General features: G+C 33.1%; 1 protein-coding gene across 1 annotated transcript; it reads left to right on the top strand.

Moving 5' to 3' along the window:
• The first annotated feature begins 374 nt into the window (after positions 1 to 374).
• On the top strand, positions 375 to 17,319 carry LOC133313612 (actin-related protein 9). The gene is made up of 20 exons (XM_061515009.1): positions 375 to 512; positions 594 to 666; positions 800 to 909; positions 1,029 to 1,088; positions 1,182 to 1,247; positions 2,300 to 2,402; positions 4,162 to 4,367; positions 4,953 to 5,073; positions 5,262 to 5,326; positions 5,935 to 6,024; positions 7,153 to 7,203; positions 13,010 to 13,141; positions 13,258 to 13,347; positions 13,441 to 13,511; positions 13,601 to 13,800; positions 13,881 to 13,924; positions 14,011 to 14,060; positions 14,747 to 14,792; positions 16,048 to 16,098; positions 17,006 to 17,319. Exons 1-20 carry the CDS (start codon positions 510 to 512, stop codon positions 17,147 to 17,149), a joined length of 1,776 nt encoding a protein of 591 aa, XP_061370993.1. The 5' UTR covers positions 375 to 509; the 3' UTR covers positions 17,150 to 17,319.
• Positions 17,320 to 22,130: the final 4,811 nt, after the last annotated feature.

Below are 22,130 nucleotides of genomic sequence, written 5' to 3'. Positions count from 1 at the left end.
ATATTTCTATACTTATCAAATATAATAGAAAGGTTAACATTTAAAATTGAAAAATTATATGAAATCATTTTATTTAATATATAATTGTACAATCAGATTTAAAAAAAATCATTACAATTTATTTTTTAAAGTATAAAGTAGTATCAAATACCGATTTAGTTTTACTATTATCTTTTATATTTTATAATTCTATTAATTAATAATGGCTTCGAATCATTGTATTTGTTGGTAAACAAAGAATGTTATTAATGATTTCATTTCAGGATAACTATTACGTCGCTTTAGGGTTATGGAATAATTTTTTTTAATTAATATTATAATTATTTATTCTCAACCTTTACTAAAAAAATATGTTAAGCAAGGTGTGTTTTCTCAGTGAAACTGAAAGAAACGAAGCAACGAAAACGAGAAAGAGAAAACAAAGACGAAAGGAAAAAGCACCACCAACGCTCAAATTTGCAAAATCTTAAAGTCCTCACTGTAACTATTGCAACATCCTCTCTTTTCCAATGGTACAAATCTCTCTCACTCTCTCTGTTACTGTTACCTCTTCCGCAGTTTTGTTCTCATTCGGTTATGTGCTCATGTCACAGGATTACCTTAAATCGGCACTTCCTTCTCAAATAATGTCAGAACGAGGCTCCAATCTGGTTGTTATCAACCCAGGTATGCTAAAAATCCGATTTTGCACGCTACCCATTTGTCATCTTCTTCCCATAATCATTTTAACTCGGTGTAAAATCAACACCAAGCTCTGAAATATTGGAACTTCGTTCATACCATACCCATTATTACTCAGGTTCTGCAAATATTAGAATTGGCTTGGCTTCACAGGACACCCCTTTTAATATTCCTCATTGCATTGCTCGCCATACCAAACAAGTTCCTAAGAGGAATGTTCAAGATCAGGTTTTTGTCATAATTCGATAATTTTATTTCATACTCCATTTTATTCTATTGTCCCCCCTCTTTCTGCAGGCATTTGTGTTTTACTTCAATTGTTGTTGGTTTTTGTTTTCTGCATTTAGATGCTTAATAGTCAGGTTACAACTGCACAGCATATGGAAAGGGAGAAGGCTTATGATGTTGTAAGTTATGGCACATTGTGAAGCTTTAATTTTTATTATATAGTTTGCTTATATTGATTTTTCCACCCTTTTGTCAAAAAAAAAAAAAAAAAGATTGCATCACTGTTGAAGATACCATTTCTGGATGAAGAAGCTCCCAGTAACTCTTTCCCTCGTAAGGTATATGCAATGTATTATTCAGTTACAATTTAAATGGACTCATCACTTTTGTTTGATTTCATATGCATTTCTTGTTTGTTCTGTTACTGTAGTCTTTGTAATGTAATAATGCTTGGACATAGCCAGCCTTTTTCTGGAAGTGTTTTAGCATGGGACTATTATTGTCCCCTTCAAAACATTGCATTTCTGTGGCAATTTTGTTGTACTTGCAATGTTAAAGATTTTGAGCTGAAGATAAGTGAACTGCAGAGCACAAACATGCTGACAGACAAATTTATTATTCATCAAGGAAAGAACATTGTAATTTGATTGACCCTTTTGGGCATTCTTACATAAGGTTAATACTTCTAATTAATCCTTAATATAATTAAAGCATGTGATTTATATGCTTTAACTGATCTTTTATGTGTGTGTGTGTGTGTGTGTGTGTGTGTGTGAGAGAGAGAGAGAGAGAGAGAGAGAGAGAGAGAGAGAAATTTTACTTATATTTATACATGTGTGGTTCTAAGATATATTCAATGCAAGTCCTTAGGATCTCATGCATGTTTCTCCCTTCACACATTCCAGTTGAGGGTTCTGTGCAACTATGCAATAAAAAATAAGTATCACCCAGGAAGTTGTTGTTGAAGTAGTTCTGGAGTGGGCAGAATAGCAGAGAAATGACAGAGGAGTAGGGGAGAGGGAGTAGAGAATAATGGGAAGGAGGTAATTTTGTCTTGTTTTTTTCCATATAGTCACTGCGGCCTTTATAACAAGGATTTGAAATACTAAAAAGGTAAAGTCATCAAATGCTAATGATAATTGACACTAATCAGGAGTAATTGATACCAATATTTTATTAATAGAAGCTTACAAATGCTAATTGGGACTAATTGATATCATTCCAACCTTTTATGAATGGAAGCTAGTAAATGCTGATTGATACCATGAGAAGTCCTTGGTGCATAACAGTTATGCTTTTAATGGTTTTAGGAAATTGTTATTGGTTTTCTCTTGGTCACTTTTTTTTAATCGGTGTTAGTACTATGAATTTCAATGTGCTGAATGTACAGATGGGACGTGTTGATGGACATAATCCACACATTATCCGGAAAGATTTGCCCTTCACTTGGACTAATGTCTATGAGGAGGCCACTAGTTCATCTTCAGCATTAGGTAAGAGGAATTTAGTCTCTTTGCATTTTACCTATTACTTTTCTGTGTTCCTTAGTTGTATCTGTGTCTTTTGGTGTGTTTATGTCAATTAGCTTAATATTTGATTCATTTCAAGTCTGTTTTACTAAGTTCCTAATATAAGCCGGAATGTACCTTTTGTGAGTATTATGTTGAACAAAGTAATGATAGAGCTGATGCATTACCTATTTTATTATGAAGCATTGCAATTATTATGTGAAAAGCCTGAAGAGTTACTTTAAGGAAAAAAATTGTTGTTCTTCCAGTTTTAGTTTCATTTGATTGATATGTTAAAACAAGTTGTCTTTTTTATTTTCTCTTGTTTCTATCGCAGTTTGGTCTTTTTTGTTGGTTTTGTTGGAACTGACATCTTCATTCAGAAGAAGTTGCAATGTGCAAATAAAGATGATTATGTCTTGTATGAGCAATGAAGTCTTGATGGTAGCATGCATTATTTAAAAAGTGAATTGGTACAACACTAATAAACACAATGTTATGAATTCTTTCATCTTTGCCTTTCTTCTGACAAGATCAATAGTGGTTTAATTCATTTCATTTTGGATAGCAGAAACCCTGGAACAAGTACGCAATGGGTGTAGGATGGTGATAAACAATGTGATTTTGATTAAATGTTTTCAGTTTTGGTACTTGACTATAGGTGTATGAGGTGAATGCATTGCCCTTGTTTTAATGCACGCCTTACCAGTCTTAAAATGAAATTTGAACTCCATGGGCTCTTGTTACATGGTTTTCCTTTATTTACTGCAAACTTTATCAAATTTCTAGGAATTACTAAAATTGGCTACTGCATGTTACAAAGGTTTCACTAAATAAAGGAAAGGCCATCTAAGTCATGTAAATAAGGTGTTTTTACACAAAAATAAAGTTCATGGAAACTATGTTAAGGCCATTTAAGTAGTCAGAGCCTAATAACGAATTCAATTTTATGCTTAAATTTGTACTACTCAAACGAATTTTGGGTATGTTATAGTGGTTTTTTTGGTGCTAATCATACTAAAAGAAGTCCATGAACTTGTGCCTTTTGGTGCGCTAATTGTTTGATATGTATGTGGTTCCTGCTGGTTCATTAAGCCAAGGATTTATTCTTTTTTATCATGTATGTCATGTTACATGACTCTAAAATTTTTCCTGTATGTTTCTTGTGTTAGTGGTTATTAAGAGGTTGGCATCCTCTTGTACATTTTTATACAGAGTTGTCAATAGCATGCCATAGCGGCATTGCATCGTGCGGCCTGGCTATGGCTGCAACGAAAGTGCCGTTGCATATTGTTTTTGTGGAGTGATGATAGCGGCCTGAATCACTGAGAAGTAGCAGACAAATCGTGGTTGTCGCAGCCACTATGGTTAACAAATAATTAAATCTCTTTTTTTCCCCTTGTGTCTTTCTTTAGTCTATTGTTGCCCCTAAAGAAAGAAACTAAAGAAATAGTTGTATTGCAACAAGTTCTATAGATCAGCTGGCTGTTGCAGATTGTGAAAACAATATTATCTGCATCATCCTGAATGAGATTGTGCTGACTCTATTTAAAGATTAATCCGAGTTCGATCTATTTGTTGTGTTAAACTGAACGAGTTTAGCTTTCTGGCTCATTGTGATCCATTATTAGCATCATTGACTCACATAAAAGTATATGGCATTTACTTGTTGCTTTGATTTTCAATGCTGTGTTACTATTATATTAATCGGCACTATGTTATGTATACAAATTGGCACTTGTAGAGACTTCTAGTAAAGATGAGACTACTGAGTTTTTGGATCCAAAAGAAGGTACAGATTCAAAGCAACTAGATGTGAGTGAACGAAAATTCAAAGAGTTCATTTGTGGTGAGGAAGCATTAAGAATATCCCCGACTGAACCATATTGTTTATGTCGTCCAATCCGCAGAGGGCACTTGAATATTTCACAACATTATCCCATGCAGCAGGTACCTGTCACCTTCAAACCAGAATACAATCAATGTAAATTCGTAATGTTAATTAGATGTCATACTATTAATTGATCGCAGAAAAATATCAATAGTATGTATCTTGGGAATTTTGTATTGTACTTTGTAAGTTAACTGTTGCATCATATTGTAATGTCCAAACATATAGGTGACCTTAATAATTTATTAATATTTTTGGATGCAGCATAACAATAATTTCATTTTTGAAATTTACATACTGCCTGTCTGCTATTCCTGCAAATATGTAACAGACATTTTACTTTTAAGTTTCTGATTTCCTATAAAATATTGAAATTATATGCTTTGACTTTTCATGAAACATGATATATACAAACTTCATTAAAACAATTTGTTTTGTATTATATAAAGACTTGTTTTGTATTATATAAAAAGATTAATCATAGAAGACAACAAAAAAGAAGAAAAGTACTTGCAAAGCCTCTTGACTACCAATCCTAAGAGATCATCTAAGATACTCAAAACTATTGTTGGATATAATCATGATATTATGAGATATCCTCTAGATATTCTAACATACATCACTTCTGCTTGCCTATGTTGTAGGTACTTGAGGATCTACAAGCTATTTGGGACTGGATTTTAATTGAGAAACTGCACATTCCTCGCAATGAAAGAAATATGTACTCTGCTGTTCTTGTGATGCCAGAAACATTTGACAATCGTGGTATTTAGAACTTAATTCGTTCAGACTGTAGAATGTTTCACCTCTTCTTTTTAGACACGTCTGTGATAAATACTTCAAAGACAATGTCACCCATTTATTTTGCATGTTGTACTTCCCTTAGAAATTAGAATTCATATTTTCACGCCCCTGATATAGTCGTTTTACATTTTTGCATTTGCCACAAGCAGAAATAAAAGAAGTGCTATCTTTAGTACTGCAAGAACTTTGCTTTGGCTCAGCAGTGGTACACCAGGTATGACCTTTTTATCTTGCTGTTATAAGTTTATATGATGAATGCAGGATTAAACAGCAATTAATTATGAGATGATTAACATCATCATTGTGAATATTGTAGTTTTGCTGCTGTTGTTAATATTTTCAAATTACTTCTGGGGGTATATCAAACTCCCTTGGCACCAGTGAACTAATGACTATTGATAAATACTGGTATTGCCAGCAATCTTCATTCTCTAGTTGTGGGTTCAGTCCCTCAAAATTGGAATCGAGAACTTTGGTGATGAATTGAGGGAACTGAACTAAATATGTGTTAAGTCCTCAATTTGTTTGACTTTAATGGGATACTTTCTCTGGGTAATTTCAGTCATTGTTTTGCTTAACAGTTTCCAAATGAAACTGAGTCTTACTGTTGGAAGGTGTTGGGCCAGACTTTATTTGAATTTCCCAAGTCTCAAACTTTTTGATCATGATCCTGATGGTGATGCAAATTAATTATAGAATGGGATTGGTGGAGATCAAACACTAAATCATTTGATCAAATAGGCTTTTTGTACATGTAAGGGAACTCTTTGTAAGGATTTCTCCATTAGTTTCTAATGATTTTATATGAAATTGTTTGACCAGGAAGGTCTTGCTGCAGTTTTCGGGAATGGATTATCAACAGCATGTGTTGTGAATATTGGTGCTCAGGTGACATCACTTATATGCATAGAGGTAAGTGCAATTTCTGTGTCTTTTACCTTTTATTTAATTATTATTATTTTGCTGTAACACATCTTGTTTGGCACTTAATTTGGCATAATACTTTAATTTGTAATTGGATTTTTCTATAATGACATCTTGGAAGTTGGAATAACTCTCCGATGTAACAGTTTGCGTGAGTGTGAATCTAGAATTTGTATTTGTGGATTAGTTGTTCTATGATCCGCTACTCTCACAACCAACATGTCACTGTATGTCTATCAAGCACCACTAGGTATTAGATTAATAACAAGGGAAAATGTATATACACTCCCTAAAGCTTCTCTGACAATTTGTATGCCATATACTTACCTGATGGTTTAGAACCCTTGATCTCACTATCTACCACTATTATTACAGATCGTGAAGGAACCATTAGTAAATCAATTTTAATTCAAGCTAAGGAGACCCAGCATTCTTGGATTTTCACGTAATAGCTTAAATCTCTAGGAGAGTTGGTAACCAAATGGTTAGAAGCTCAATTCTTGCTACCCTTATTCTTCTAATAAAGTAGAATTTTAGCGCGTGATAAAAATTAGCATTGTCTATGCTTCAAGTTTAAATAGTTCTTACATTAGAGATGTAAAACCGTTCATGAGTTTTCACATAAAATCTTTAGTTTTTAGGAGAGTTGGTCTTTGACATGTTTAGGTAACAATTTTATATACTATAAATATCCAATTAGTTATTAGAGATACAATAACAACAACAAAAACCTTTTTGCACATGTGCGGGCAACTGTAAATCATATGTTGGCCATAGTAATCGTTGACAACAACTAAACATTGTTCATTATGATGTTTATATTAATAATTTAAACTCAGATAGTCATTGGGTTTACTTTGCCACTTCGGTAAAACAACTTTTATGGTAAAACAGCTTCTACTGTGGCTTTGACACTTGTATTATTTTTCTGCATATAGTATTGCCAGCTTAATTTTAAGGATATTTACATTTACTGGCCACATACACTATCTTTAAGTTTTCGCATGTGCCTGCTTTTAGCTATAAAATTGAATTCTCCATACTTGATGGTAGTTCGGATAGATTGAATAAACAAAAGGTGCCTAATTTTGTTAGTTAACTACTTTTGTTGTTCAGGACGGAGGTGCTTTACCATCAACCGGAAAGACTTTACCTTTTGGCGGTGAGGTATGAACAATAGTTTCATACTTCTACCCATTACTGATGTTTTTAGCTTGGAACTTTGAAGACATGCACTTACTAACATGCTTGATACACCTATTATTTGTTGTTTTTTGTTGTAAATAATTATAGTTAGTTATTTATTTATTTTTACATTCTAGAATCTTCTTTGGGCTTAGCACATTAGGTTATTTAGTCTCTTTAAATGGAGAGCTCTTGTACAGTTGTAATACACAATTCAATAATATATTTTTCTTCAATTTTTTAAGTTGGTATCAGAGCTCTCGATTCTGAAGGCTCTGCTTTCGCGACTACCGCCTTTAAAGCGGAATCCTATTTGTTTGCCTCTTGCCGCCACCGAAAAATTTTCGGGAACCTTTTGGACCGATAGGACTTTTGTTTGACTTTTTCCCCCCAGATCTATGAGTTTACGGACATTATTGTTCATCTTATTGTTCATCGCGTTACTGTTTGTCACGTACTCTTCATCGCCGGAAACACTGTTTTTTGACTTTTTCTTTGCGTTATGGCCGATTCCGATGGCCATTCGACTGTTACACAGCCTCCACATGTCTCTCCATATGTGAATATTCGGCAAGGAGAGTTAGAGCAGCTTAAGACCGCTATTGATAATTTGTGTAAGCAATCTGACAGTTCTTTGATCTTGTCTGGTAAGAACATACGTTCTACATCTCTTCTTGCTTCTTGCATTGATTTTAAAACCTCGTGGATTTTGGATTCTGGTGTAACTGATCATATGATTTGTCTTGCTGAGTCTTTTATTTCTTATCATCCTACTGTTGGTAGTCGTACTATACCGTAGCCGATGGACCCATAAATCAGTTATTGGTTCTGGTAACATTCACATTCAACCTTCTATTTTTCTTAAAAATGTTCTTTATGTTCCTCAGTTTTCCACTAATCTTATCTACACTCATAAGCTTACAATTGATTTGAATTGTTCTATCACCTTTTTCCCTTCTCATTGTGTTATTCAGGATCTCACCACGAGGAAGAAAATTGGAGTTGCTGAGGAGAAGGGTGAGTTATATTATCTCCTTCTAAAACATGCTACAAAAGATACCAAAAATCAGTTATTGATGACATGACACGTCATCCTTCTATTGTGGAATCTATGATTTGGCTCCATCACAAGCGTCTAGGGCACCCACCATTTAGTCTATTGAAGTTAATGTTTCCTTCTCTTTCTAAATTATTCAGTTAAGACCTTTCATTGCGATGTTTGTGAATTTGCAAAACACCATCGAGTGTCCTTTCCTTCTAGTGCTATCAAAAGCATTGAACCTTTTTCTCTTATTCATTTTGATGTTTGGGGCCCTTCTAAATTTCAAGTGCAAAGTGGTTTGTTTCTTTTATTTATGATTGTACTCGGGTGACATGGATATTCTTGATGAAAGACAAGTTTGAAGTACCAGAGATATTTATCTGATTTTATCACATGGTCGAGACTCAGTTTGGTAAAAATATTCAAAGATTAAGATATGATAATGGTATTGAGTATGTCAACCAACGTCTGGCGCAATTCATTTCAGACAGAGGTATGATTCATGAGTTCACATGTGTTGATACCCCTCAACAAAATGGGTTTGCTGAAAGAAAAAATCGTCACCTCCTTGAAGTGGCTAGAGCATTACTTTTTCAGACATTTGTTCCTGGTTCTTATAAGCCGTGTTAATTGTAACTTTTTTGATCAACCGCTTATCTTCACAGGTCTTTAACAATACCTATCATATTCATTCCATGACTTCCTTCTTTCCTTTTGTTCCCATCATGCAGAATTTTCAGCCGCGAGTGTTTGGGTGTGTTGCCTTTGTACATGTTCATAAACAACATCGCAGTAAGTTGGATCCTAGGGTTCTTAAGTGTGTCTTCTTTGGTTATGCCCCTGATAAGAAAAGCTACAAGTGTTATCATCCTGCCAGTCGAATTTTTTTTGTTTCTATGGATGTTACATTTCATGAATCCGAGTCTTTTTTCCATTGTCCTCATCTTCAGGGGGGAAGCAGTTCTTCAGCAGACTCGTCACCTTCCTTCTTTGAGTTTGGGTCTTCCGTGTCTACTCGTACACCTCTTCCTCATGTGTCTGATCCATCAAATACACCTATGTCTGATCCATCAAATACACCTATGTCTGATCCATCAAATACACCGGAGATACGGAAGATTGTGACACCTGATTTGGTATATCACAGGAGGAACAATCTCACATTGCTTCACCGGCAACCTCAATCATTTGAACCACTGGTAAGTCCCAAACCTTTTGTTTCTGAATCTAATATTGATGAACCTCTTGTTTCTGAATCTAATGTTGATACCCATTGCCCTAAGAAAAGAAAAAAGATCTTGTACCCATAAATTTTGTCCCTCTTGTACCCAACACCCTATCTCCCATTTTGTTTCTTCTATTAATCTTTCTGTGCAGCACAAAAGCTTTGTTTCAGCACCAGATTCTATCTCAATCCCAAAATCAGTACATGAAGCATTAGAAGATGAGAATTAGGCTCAAGCCATGCAAGAAGAGAGGAATGCCTTGGAGAAAAATAAAACATGGGAGGTTATTGGTAGACCTGATGGAAAGAAAGCAGTAGGGTGCAGATAGGTTTATGCCCTAGAATATAATTCTAATGACACTCTTGAGAGATATAATGCTCGGTTAGTTGCCAAGGGTTACACTCAGACCTATGGCTAAGGAGTAAGAATCAGGATGTGATTGTCAGACCAAGTGCAGAGGCTGTATTTCGAGCTATGGCACAAGGCATTTGTGAATTATTATGGTTGAGAATTATACTTGATGATCTCAAAATAAGATGTGAAGGACCTATGAAGTTGCTTTGTGATAATAAGTCTGTCATTTGTATAGCTCATAATCTAGTTCAACATGATCGGAGTAAGCATATTGCATATTGAGGTGGACCGCCATTTCATCAAAGAAAAGCTTGATAGCAGGTTGATTATTACTCCATACATTCTTCTGGACGTCATTTAGCTGATATTTTGACAAAGGGACTTCCCGCAGAAAAGTTTCAAGAGCTTACTAGCAAGCTGAGAATGATAAATATGTATTCTTCAGCTGAGGGGGAGTGTTGTAAATAATTATAATTAGTTATTTATTTATTTTTTCATTCGAGAATCTTCTTTGGGCTTAATCCATTAGGTCATTTAGTCTCTTTAAATAGAAAGCTCTTGTGCATTTATAATACACAATTCAATAATATATTTTCCTTCCATTTTTTCAAGTTTTTTTTTTCTGACCAAGCTTTTCTTTGCATTAGTTTAGCAACTTTTTCATATTCTTTTCACTTATGTGACATGTATAAACTATAAAGCAGTGAAGTTGGAGGGTCTGATCTGATTCCCCTATTAGAAGATATTTGAATGGGTGCATTTATGACACAAGAACGTGATGCATAATAACATATCATGGGAATTAAAAATTCTTGCACTCTGTTTCTTCTCTTATCCAAACAAAAAAGTGTCTGCACTTTGATGATTTTTTTATCAGTGTTTACAAGTTTGATTTAGTTGGAAAATGGAGAACTAATCCACTTAGTGATATTGTGTATGTTAAGCTTTTGAGTTGAATTAGTTCTTTACATGGTATCAGAGTCTTAGTGTTATGGGTTCGATCCTCACCGTCCTCCATTTTCTCTTGTGGAATTTCTTAGCACAGGTAGGTGAGCCTGTGCATTGTCCACCCTTTAAGCCCAAGGAGATCTCGTGTGAGGGAGCGTGTTAGAGATATATAAAAACCATTAATGTAGCTTCATCCACCAGCTTAAGCTTTTGGGTTGAATTGATTCTTTACATTAACCCTATAGTTGTCTTCGTCAAGACACATGCGTCATAACATTGCTTCTCCAGTCACGTCCATTGACTCAAGTTGTCTCTTTTTATTTATAAAGAAAGAGGACAAATAGCCCTAAAAAACAAAAAAATAAATGAAATAAAACTATCATCTCAAAAGATCTCTCCAATCTCTCTAGCCTCTAGGTGTCCATAATATAAATAGCCCTAAAAAAACCATGGGCTGATACCCACATGGAATCCAAGAAACTACTGTCTCACAAAAGATGAGAAGGGATAAGTTTCTGGTTAAATATTTATATAAATTGAAAATATCTGGTTCAAAATCATGGCCCATGCTTCATCCACAAACACAAAATTCCTGGAAGCAAACTACTGCTAAAAGAATTACACTCCATTACCAAAACTTTTGAAATGAATTGACAAATTTTGTTCCAAAGAATATGGAAAGACATATTGTTCCCCTAAAATGCTAAAGAGCTGATTTCGAAGCTGCCAAGCAACTTCAAAGTGCAAAAAGAGATGAATCAGATGACAATTTGTCTTCGAGCTCAGAAAACACATAACTCATATAATGAGACGGTTATACAACAACAGCAACCAAAGCCTTTTTTTATAAAAGAATAAATTCATTACAGCAAAGAGAAGAAAACTACAATGAATTTGGGGGACGAGGGATTCTCCTTAAGAAAAGAAAAACACAAACAACAAAGAAAATAAGAAAATTTCGATGGAGCAAAGCTGCCCAATCCCTCAGCATATGTGTCAAGGGAATCCCCTTTAAGAGATTGTGTCCTTTATAGCAATAGAAGCCAAACACCTAATCTTATCCCAAATCAGCTACTGAGCCAAAGAATCCTCATTAAAGAGGGGTGTTATGCTCCAACTAAATGCGCCAAATAATAGCATAGATTGCACATTGCCATAAAAATTTAGCCTCTTTACTTCTACCAAAGCCATTTAGTCACCAAAAGTTGATCCAAGGACCTAGGGCACACCCAACATTCACCAAAAAGACCAAACATTTATGTCATATAGAAATAACAGTAGAATAATGACCGGTTCTGAATAAGCACCACACATAACACGTAAAGAAATAGCTTTCTGAGGCCTATTATTCTGCAATATATCATTTGTATTAATTCTGGGAAATACAATGGTCCAAACTAAAGTCTTCACCAAGCCAAAGGAGTCCAAAAAGATGTAAATATTGAAAAAATTCGAGCAATTGGATTTAGGGAAATTGGAAGGATTTACAAGTATAAGAACTTTGGTTGACAACAAATCTTTCATATTGTTAGAGATGTAGTATAAAACTATTTATGTGTCTTCATCTAACAGTTTAAACTTTTAAGAGAGTTGGTTCCTGACACAATGTCAGTTTCTTTATGACCAAATGGTCTACAATCCGATTCTTGCCATCTCATTCTTCTAATAAAAAGTTGAATTTCAACAGGATAAGTGGGACTATGCATCGTCCACATTTTAAACCCAAAGGGTGTTGGATCGCATGCTTACCACTAGGTTACAAGCTATAGCTATTAGCCTATTAATCAGAATGCAACTCTTTCTATTTACCCTTACTAGCTCAAGCCACATGGTTCGATTTGACTCCCTGCCATACCAGGCCTTGTCAAGGCTGGATGTTAACCTCATCAACAAAAGGCTCTTGTGTTAGTGAGCATATTAGAGATACAATATAAAACTATTCATGTATCTTCACCTATCAGCTTAAACTTTTGGGTGAGTTGGTTCATGATAGATACCATGTCAAAGAACCACTTACTTGACTTTGACTTACTTTACTCCAACTTGTGTTTTGATTCTATATTATGTAATATGTTGCCACTTTCTATCTATTTCTTTGTGTGAAGATTTTCTTATTTTAATTCTTGAAATTATTGAGCTAACCTTATTTTTTGTGTTCCAAATTGTGTTTTGTGGTAGTATTTTATGTCATTAACCTTATTTTATTTCATATTTTCAGGATATATCAAGGAGCCTTCTCTGGACCCAAAGGCATCACCAGACTTGGCCTCAAATTCGTACAGATATTTTGACAAAGCCTATAGATCTGTTAATGTTAAATCAACTGAAAGAGACATATTGTGAAATCAAGGTGAGAGTGAGTACTTTTGAAAATGCATCACATCACGTATGAGAAGAACTGCTCTAGATTTTCACTTGCTTCCAAACTTGGATTCATTTTTGAATTCTCTAGTTTCCTTTCTATAGGAGGGTGAGCTTGATGCTGTTGCAATTGTTCATTCTTATGAGGACAAAGTGCCAGCTGGATCTCACAGAACAAGGCTTACTGCTCTTAATGTATGTATTCTCTGTTGAAATCTTTCTTCATTTGCCCTTGCATTTGCCTTTGGACAACGCTATGCTTGGACAGTGATGATTATTGTTGCATAGGTTCCTCCTATGGGGTTGTTCTATCCAATGCTTTTTGTTCCTGATGTGTATCCTCCTCCACCACGAACTTGGTTAGTGCATTAATGAAGTTCTCTCTTTGTGCTGTGAGCATGTTTCTGGACAATTTTGTTTACACAATTCTAATGGTTTCCCTTGCTAGGTTTCATGACTATGAGGACATGCTAGAAGATGCATGGCATATTGAATTTTCCCGAAGGTCTGACATGTCGGATAATTTTTATCCCAATGTCAATGGAGGATTACCCATGTGGGAAACCTATCCAGTTTTTTCAACTAAGCCAAAAAAAGAAGAAAAAGTCGGCCTTGCAGAGGCTATTACCAACTGCATTCTCTCTACTGGTAATTTGTTTATATCATTTTCTCCATTTTATGTGCGTAAACTTGAAGCCTTGTTTAAATGTTTGGTGCCGTATTCACAGGCCGCATAGATATCCAGAGAAAATTATTTTGTAGCATACAATTGGTGAGTTTTACATGTTGAGCTCGGTGTATCTATATTCTTAATATTACATGTTGATCTGAAGGAATTGATGCATTTATCTGGAATAGGCTGGCGGGGTGGCTTTGACAAATGGTTTAGTTCCTGCAGTAGAAGAAAGGTTTGTTTCAATTTTGATTCCCCTTAGCATATTTACCTACCTAACAACAAGGTCATGGCTGTCATCCTGATGTTCACAATGATAATTCATGTATTGTTTCATTAAAAAAAAAAAAAAAAACTAGCCAATGAGGGATGGCTCAATTGATGGGGTCGAACAACATTGATAAAAAGGTCTTGGGTTCAATTCTTACTAGTGCTCTTTCATTAGTAGGTCATCTGTAATATCACGTGGCATGCCTTGACCTTGGAATGGGAAAACCTCCCCCGAAACTTTTTTGTACCCAAAAGAAAAAGAAAAAAAAACTGAAATAACTTGAATCCTTGTTAATGTGACATTCAATCTTAGTTTATTTAATGACCTTAAAGTTTTGACTTCAACATCAAAGTAAATTTTTTTGTTTCTTTTTGACTTGCAGTTTTAATTTTAGATTTGTCTGCTTCTTAAGCTATTTCATCTTTCCTTCATTTTGTTTGACATTATTCCATTTTTCCTTACCTTTTTTCCTAGAGAACTGTGCATTAGCAGCGGCCATTATATTAGAATTTTTCATCTCATACTGTTTAACATTATTATGGTTCTATTTCTCATGTTGAATTTCAACACCCTAGAGTCATGAATGATTTTCTTAATTATTTCATGACATTAAGCTGATGGATGAGTCCCACTATCCATTTATGTCACAGAGTTTTACATGCCATTCCTCCAAATGAAGCAATAGATACTGTGGAGGTTAGTTTCATATCCTATTATCTATGTTATAGGCATTTTTTTTAATTATTTGTACTTAAATGATATATCTATGCAAAATTTGCTCTGTGGCATTGCTGGTCTTTGGTAAACCATATAATTGTTATAATGATGTATTGATAAATCATCTATACACATTGAAAAAAGAATGGGATTGGACCGGTCAACCGTAAAACCATAAATTCAATGATGAACCAATTTGAACCCTTTTTTTTTCTGATTTAACAAAAAACATTTTTTGAGCTAAATGAAGGCCCAATACCAAGCTACAAAGGCGCAATGAGGCCCATGTATAAGCAAGACATGAAATGGCTTGCCCTTCTCTTTGCTTTTGTGTATGTTGTAGGCTTGGATGTTCCACTTACTATCCTATGTGGGACTTGTAAGTATAGCCTCTTCTTAGATTTTATATATGTTGTATGTTTAGATAATCCTATCTCTGTCTAGGACTTCGAAGCACTAAATAACGTAATGACTATTATTTCTTTGCTTTACTTAATGTTGTATTTGCTGAATGATTATTATTTAGTCTTTTATTATTGTTCTTTATCTTACAAGACATATAATATGATCTAATTTGTTGCTTGATATGTTCTATAATATTAGTAATATTATATATATATATATATATATATGGCAGAATCTTTTTACACTGGTATAAGAATAATAAAACTTACACCAAATCTTAGTTGTTGATTTCGTATATCTGACGATGGTAATTTATTGGATATTAATAATTAATTAATGCGTGTAACCCACTAAATTATAACCGTCTGGTGCACAAAAATTAATGGCTAAAATTGAGTGTAAAACTTATTATTCTTACACCGGTGTAAAAGGATCCTGCCCCCCCCCCCCCCCTCTCTCTCTCTCTCTCTATATATATATATATATATATAAAACCTGTTAGACCATTAAACTATTAACCAATACCTTCTCCAGTTCAATAACCCTGGTTTTAAAAACATTATCTATTAATATGTATTCAATTGTTATAGATATGTGTATTGTACTTGATATCTGTTAAGTTCTTTGTGAGATTAGCTTCTCCAAGTTATTTAGAAGGTACATATTTATAAGTTCAAGACTGCAAGTTTCTTATGATGATCTCCTTATGTTTACATATTTTCTGCATGTATTTCTTTATTTAAAAGTAAAAACTCTAAACCTCCTCTAAAAGTAATAGCATGTTGTCTCTGATTTTGTTATGGGATATCCTTGCAAACATGACTTTTAGGTTCTACAATCAAGGACAAATCCAACATTTGTGTCATGGAAAGGCGGGGCGGTATGTTGAGCACTTATGACCATCTTGCTTCACTTCTTAATGAATTTTTTCTTGTTGGTTGTTAAATGGTTCTATTTATAAAAAAATTGTATTACTGATTATTCATAAATTGTCACTTTTTTATATTTTTCAATTCTGATTGGGAAATTTATATTCATCACTATTTAGATGTTAATATGGAGATGTTATGACATGAACTCGACGGAAAATATGACATCTTAAATTATTGGAAAAGAATGATTTGTTAATAATTCAGCATTCAAAGTCATAAAATTCATGAATTTAGGGGTTGAGAGGGAAACTGACGATGAGGATGAGTTTAGTGAAGCTGAACAATTTCATAGGTGGAGGAGATTACTTTCTTTATTCATTTGTTCTTGACTATATCAAGCAGGGGCATGGATACAATGAATGAAACATGGCCTAACACTAGTTTATATATTAATATATATATATATATATATATATATATATATATATATATATTATCATTATTTTTTTCAATATAAGAACGGTATCATTATATTTAAGGGCAATTTCAGATTCAGTATTTGGGTTGAATTTAAATTGTGGCACGTGGGCCTTTAATATTGTTGTTAAACCTGAGAAAAATCATTTTTGCAATAGTGATTATTGGGGAAATATTTATAGTACTACTGCTGTACCATTCACTCAATGCATCTATCCAATAAAAAATGAGGAATGATTGTGTCATGCTTGTATGAAAAGGAGAGAAAAATATTTTTTTTATCAAGTGTCACTTGTTAAATGGCAGATGTACCTACTATAGATGTACAAAAGATGATCTCGGTTATTGGGTTAAAACACCTTGACTCATTATATACTTGGTGGTGATTGTTACATCCTTATTTCTTGCTATCTTAACATAGCTTATATGTCTTTGCAGATACTTGGAGTGCTTGATTTAGGTAGGGATGCATGGATAAGTCGGGAGGATTGGATTCACAATGGGGTTCACATTGGAAGTAACAAAAAATATAAGGATTCTTATTATCTTCAAGCTCAAGCTATGTGCTACATGAATTCTTGAAAGGTCGATAACACGTTACAATGAAAATATACCAAAAAAGAAATGTTAAGAATGTCTGAAGTAGGCTGTTTGAGTACTAATTACATGGATTATAATTACATCATTCCTTATTATATATGTGTTTGGTGTATCATATTATAAAGTCAATTCAAATGGATTTAAATAGTTATTTAGGATATGAATCATAGTCTTTGTAAATAAAATAACTTTGAAATTTGAAATTAATCAACCTTGATGATTGCAAATGAATTAAATTTGTAAATGCAATTTTATATTAGGCAAAATGTTAGTCTTTTGAAAGTAAAGCAAAATGTTCAGTTGCTCAAGGCTTGTCTTCCATGTTCCACATCTAGAAAGTAAAGCACAAAGAATAGGAAGTGATTCTTATAAACAAAGTAGAAATCATTGAAGTAAACTGAAAAGGGGAGTTTGGCTGAGTATGCAACTCTTGCCATTCTTACTGTTTGGGGAGTGTTGTATGACTATCAAGACATATGCATACATAATTTGTGGAATCCATAAGAGGGTTGCCTCCTTTGGCTGACCTTCCAATTTTTCCTCAAATTTAATCTCTATTTTATATTAGATTAATAATGATAAAATTGCATAAGCTTTATTAAAACTCTAAAACTTGTCACTTTATTTTATTTTTTTTAAACTTTATCTATAATTCATATGAAATTAATGATTATAAAATTGTATACCATTTATCCTAAGATTTATTAAAACTAGCAAAAAAATAGTTTCTCGAAACTTTTTGTGTACAAATGTAATATGCATGACTTAAATGCAAGAGATGTGATTTTCAATAATGTATGACTTTCAACTCATGTTATAGTTCGAGAAAAAAGTCTCAAAACTTGTTATGTACAAATATAAGATGCATGATTTAAATGCAAGAGGCATGATTTTCAATAATGTATGACTTTTAACTCATGTCATAGCACGAGAAAAAAAAATCTCTTGAAATTTTTTATGTACAAATGTAAGATGCATGATTTAAATGGAAGATGCGTGATTTTCAGTAATGTATGACTTTCAACACATGTTATAGCACCAGAAAGAAAAAGTCTCTCTAACTTTTTGTGTACAAATGTAAGATACATGACTTAAATGCAAGATGCGTGATTTTCAATAATGTTGTAGTACGAGAAAAAAAAGTTTCTCGAAACTTATTATGTACAAATGTAAGATGCATGACTTAAATGCAAGAGGCATGATTTTCAATAATGTATAACTTTTAACTCATGTTATAGCACAATAAAAAAAAAGTCCCTCGAAACTTTTTGTGTACAAATGTAAGATGCATGACTTAAATACAAAAGGCATGATTTTCAGTAATATATGACTTTCAACTCATGTTATAGCACGAGAAAAAAAACTCTCGAAATTTTATAAAAACAAAAGGATGTAAAAATGATATAACATTGTTAAAAAAAAAACAGTTTATGTTAGACTTATTTAATATTGCATAAAAAAAGATAATTAATTATTGATACGTAACATTAAAGTGTTCTAAGGTTTCATGTGTGCTTAGTAAATTTTAGAATACGGTTTGATTGCAAGTCTTAATTTTGAAGGTTTAATAATTAAGGGAAAAGTGTGTATCATTTTTTTTTATTTTTTTTTTGGTACATTGCCAGGAGGTATTCTCATTCAACTTTTTCCGGGCACCATGCCCTCGGGGTACGACTCGTTTGAGCTAGCCCCTTATTGTAAGGGTGGGCGCACTAAGCTTTGCAACTGGAGAAAGGATGAGACTAATCTCCCAACCGAAGATTTTTTGGCTTATCCTGGATGCGTTTGAAAGCCTCGAGATGACTTGAAGAAAAAATGCTTTCTAGGTTTGTCTTGTGTCTCCGTAACAAATGGTCCATTTATTGATGGGCGAACGACGGGGATTGAACCCGCGCGTGGTGGATTCACAAGCCAAAGAAGAAGACCGGTAACGAAAGCAACGGATATTCCAACAACAATAGGTATTGTAACAATAGGATTCTAAACCTTCTCGTCTTCTGAAGGCCACTCACTCACTTGAAGACCGACCGAATACCTCCAAAGTTTTTCCAAGAAACTGCTTGAGGCAGGGTTTGATCCCTGCAACAAGCAATCCCTTGGGAGCTCAGCTGCCAACTGAGCTACCCTTGGGGGTTAAGTGTGTATCATTTTAAAGGATGTAAAGTTGTGTCATTTTAGGTGAGAGAAAGAGATAGATAAAAGAGGAGAGAGTGGACAAAAAAATATAAAAGTGTGGGTCTCATCTCTTTGTGAGAGTGAAATGACACAAGTTGTATCATTTAAAACGACAAACACTTTTACCAATAATTAAAAGTTGATAAATTTTAAGAAAATGGAAGAAATGGGTAGATTTTAAAATAGGATTTGATTGCAACAGTCTTATAATTATTTTGAATGTTTAATAGCTAAAAATTGAAAAAAAATAAAATAAGAGAATGGGATAAATAGATTGCTTATTCATGCCAATACTTGTCTTATCAATTGTAAAATTGGTTTCGGGTTGATATTGATAAAAACTTAATCTTGAAAGGTTTCAACTTTAAAAGCTATTGGAATGAAATCGAAAAACATTCATCATAAATTTAGTCCAAATTACATCTACGTAAAATGATTTTAATTTTGATCTATTAATCATTTTGTAATGAATATCTAAAATCCATGATAGAATTCTGCAATTGAGAACGAAGTGATGAAAGACAATTCATCATATACCAGTATACCACAACAACGAACACTATTAGAAGATTCTTCTAGAACTAGTACCGAAAACATTGCCTAGAGCCGTCTAGAACTAGTAACAAATACAATCCTATTTTTCTTCCACTACTCTAAACACAGACACCAAAAAAAGCTGCCAATTGCCATACATACAGCAGACCTCGTAGTATTCACAGTGTTCTAGATTTGACTTGGAATATTCAAATATTATCACGTGGTCTTCCCATCTTTGCCAAACTGTACTGCTTCATCGCATAAATTTTATTTTTTTTAAATGTTTGTGTCAAGCAACATGGGTGCCCCCTTGATTACTCACGCTACTTTGCTTACAATTGCTCAACCAACAACTAAAAGGTCTTTTAAGCAGTCAAATAACATGTATTTGTTTATGGGTTTTATAATTCTCATTCAACATGAGAATTTAAATTTTCCTACACACTCTTCGATTTCCGCGCTGATATAGATTCTACATATAATTTTTTCTAACACATGAATCTCACATACTTTTTATCTCTACAACATAAGATTTCAACTCTCGTTTAACATAAGAATTATAAAACCCTTCTTTATACTTCATTTGTTTAATCTCTAACTCTCCAGTTGTTAAGTCACATCATCTAGATAAGGAATTTTTATCACAATGGTCACGTTTTTTTGTTACTTGAAACGTTGACTTTTTATTGTAATTTAAAAGATTAATTTTATCAATGTTATGTTACATAACTTAAGTTTTGTTTTCAACACACATAATAAAAGAAAGAGAGAAAGTGTAATGATGAAAGAGAAAGAAAAATATGTGAACCCCACCTCTTTAATGTGTGTATAGAAAAGTGAAATTGTGTTATGGTAAAGGAGAAATTTTTTTTTGTCTGGGGATCTCGATTTTCAAAAATATGATTTTTATATTCAGTTTACGACAATATCCAAAAATTTAAAATTTAAAAAAATTCAGTTTTCCGAGAATCCGGCCAAAATCTTTATACCAAACGCCCCTTAAAAAGATTAGAGGGGAAAAGTTACTTTATTCTAAAGATTGATGTATGCTACTGTACGGTAGTTAAAAATTCGATTTAAAACTGTATTTTTATGTTTTTTTTTTGGGGAAGGGGGGGAGGGGTTTATCAAAATGTTTTAATATCTCAAGTGATTTTATTTTTTTACGACTTTTTTTATCATAGTTTTACATTTTACGAATTTTTATCCCCTTCTGTTTTTGGATAAAAAGTCGATTTTAACTAACTTGAAATGCTACAAGTGCCAACAAAGATGTACTGGTACTACTATTTCATTCATATTATTAAGAGAGATTGTTCCTTAGACATATATCTTTCTTTTTTTTTAGGGGTGTTTCAATATCTGATTTTGTTGGCTCATACTGTGTCTAAAATGCTTTAATTTTAGGGAGAACTTATAGTTTCAAAATGACATTATTTTAAGATTTGAGAAAAAAAGGTATTTTAGTAAAATTTATGATATATAAAAAAAAATGTAAGATACCCTACTTTTTTTTCTAAACCTTGATGTTGTTAGAAATAACTTTATTTCCTATTGCATGAGAAATATTTTTTTCTTAACTTTTTTTTTGTTTTTTATTTGTAGTTTTTTTAACAAGAGTACTTAACAAAAATGATCCTTATAAATTCTCACAAACCCCAATGTAAATTTATCTAAATCATTAAAACAGTTACAGATGAAAGTGTTATTAATCATCTACATAGAATTTTACGAGTGTTTGTGAGGAATAAAAGTCTATGCACATATTATTTTCTCACTTTTTTTTGTTTAATTTTAATAAAGTAAATCAAGTTTGAGATTAGATAACTTTAATGAGTTTAGATTATTTTGATGTCTAGAGTTCCTCATGATCAAATAATAAAAGATTAAAGTACTCTTTTCACATCAAACACCATTGACACAATTGATAAGAAACTTGTGTCCCTTAATTAATAATTTAGTGTTTTAGTCCTGAAAATGAAAAAATTAATTTTGACTCAAAGTACACCTTTCACATACATTATGTTCATTTTGATTCTCAAAGTTCATTTTATTATAGGGAAAAATATTTCTGCAGTTAATGCAGATAAGTTATCTGCATTTATTCTCAAAACGACGTCGTTTTGGTATTGAAATCTTAAAAAATTACAAATATAAAGACTATTATAACTTTGAAATAAATTAAAATTACAAAAATACCATAATTTCTGCCCCAAAACGACGTTGTATTGGATTTACTGCAGATAAAAAC

The sequence above is a fragment of the Gastrolobium bilobum genome, unplaced genomic scaffold (assembly GCF_033153095.1).
Source record: "Gastrolobium bilobum isolate Gb01-03AN ecotype WA unplaced genomic scaffold, APGP_CSIRO_Gbil_v1 utg33260, whole genome shotgun sequence".
Taxonomy (NCBI): Eukaryota; Viridiplantae; Streptophyta; class Magnoliopsida; order Fabales; family Fabaceae; genus Gastrolobium; species Gastrolobium bilobum.
Note: the sequence above shows the minus strand (reverse complement) of the source record. Positions and strands in the feature narration are given on the sequence as shown.

Bases quoted from the DNA above. Each gene is read 5' to 3' on its own strand.
- LOC133313612 (XM_061515009.1), top strand. The intron at 13,801-13,880 runs GTAATTTGTTTA...CCGTATTCACAG, and splicing joins CAACTGCATTCTCTCTACTG to GCCGCATAGATATCCAGAGA. The intron at 14,061-14,746 runs GTTTGTTTCAAT...TTTATGTCACAG, and splicing joins GTTCCTGCAGTAGAAGAAAG to AGTTTTACATGCCATTCCTC.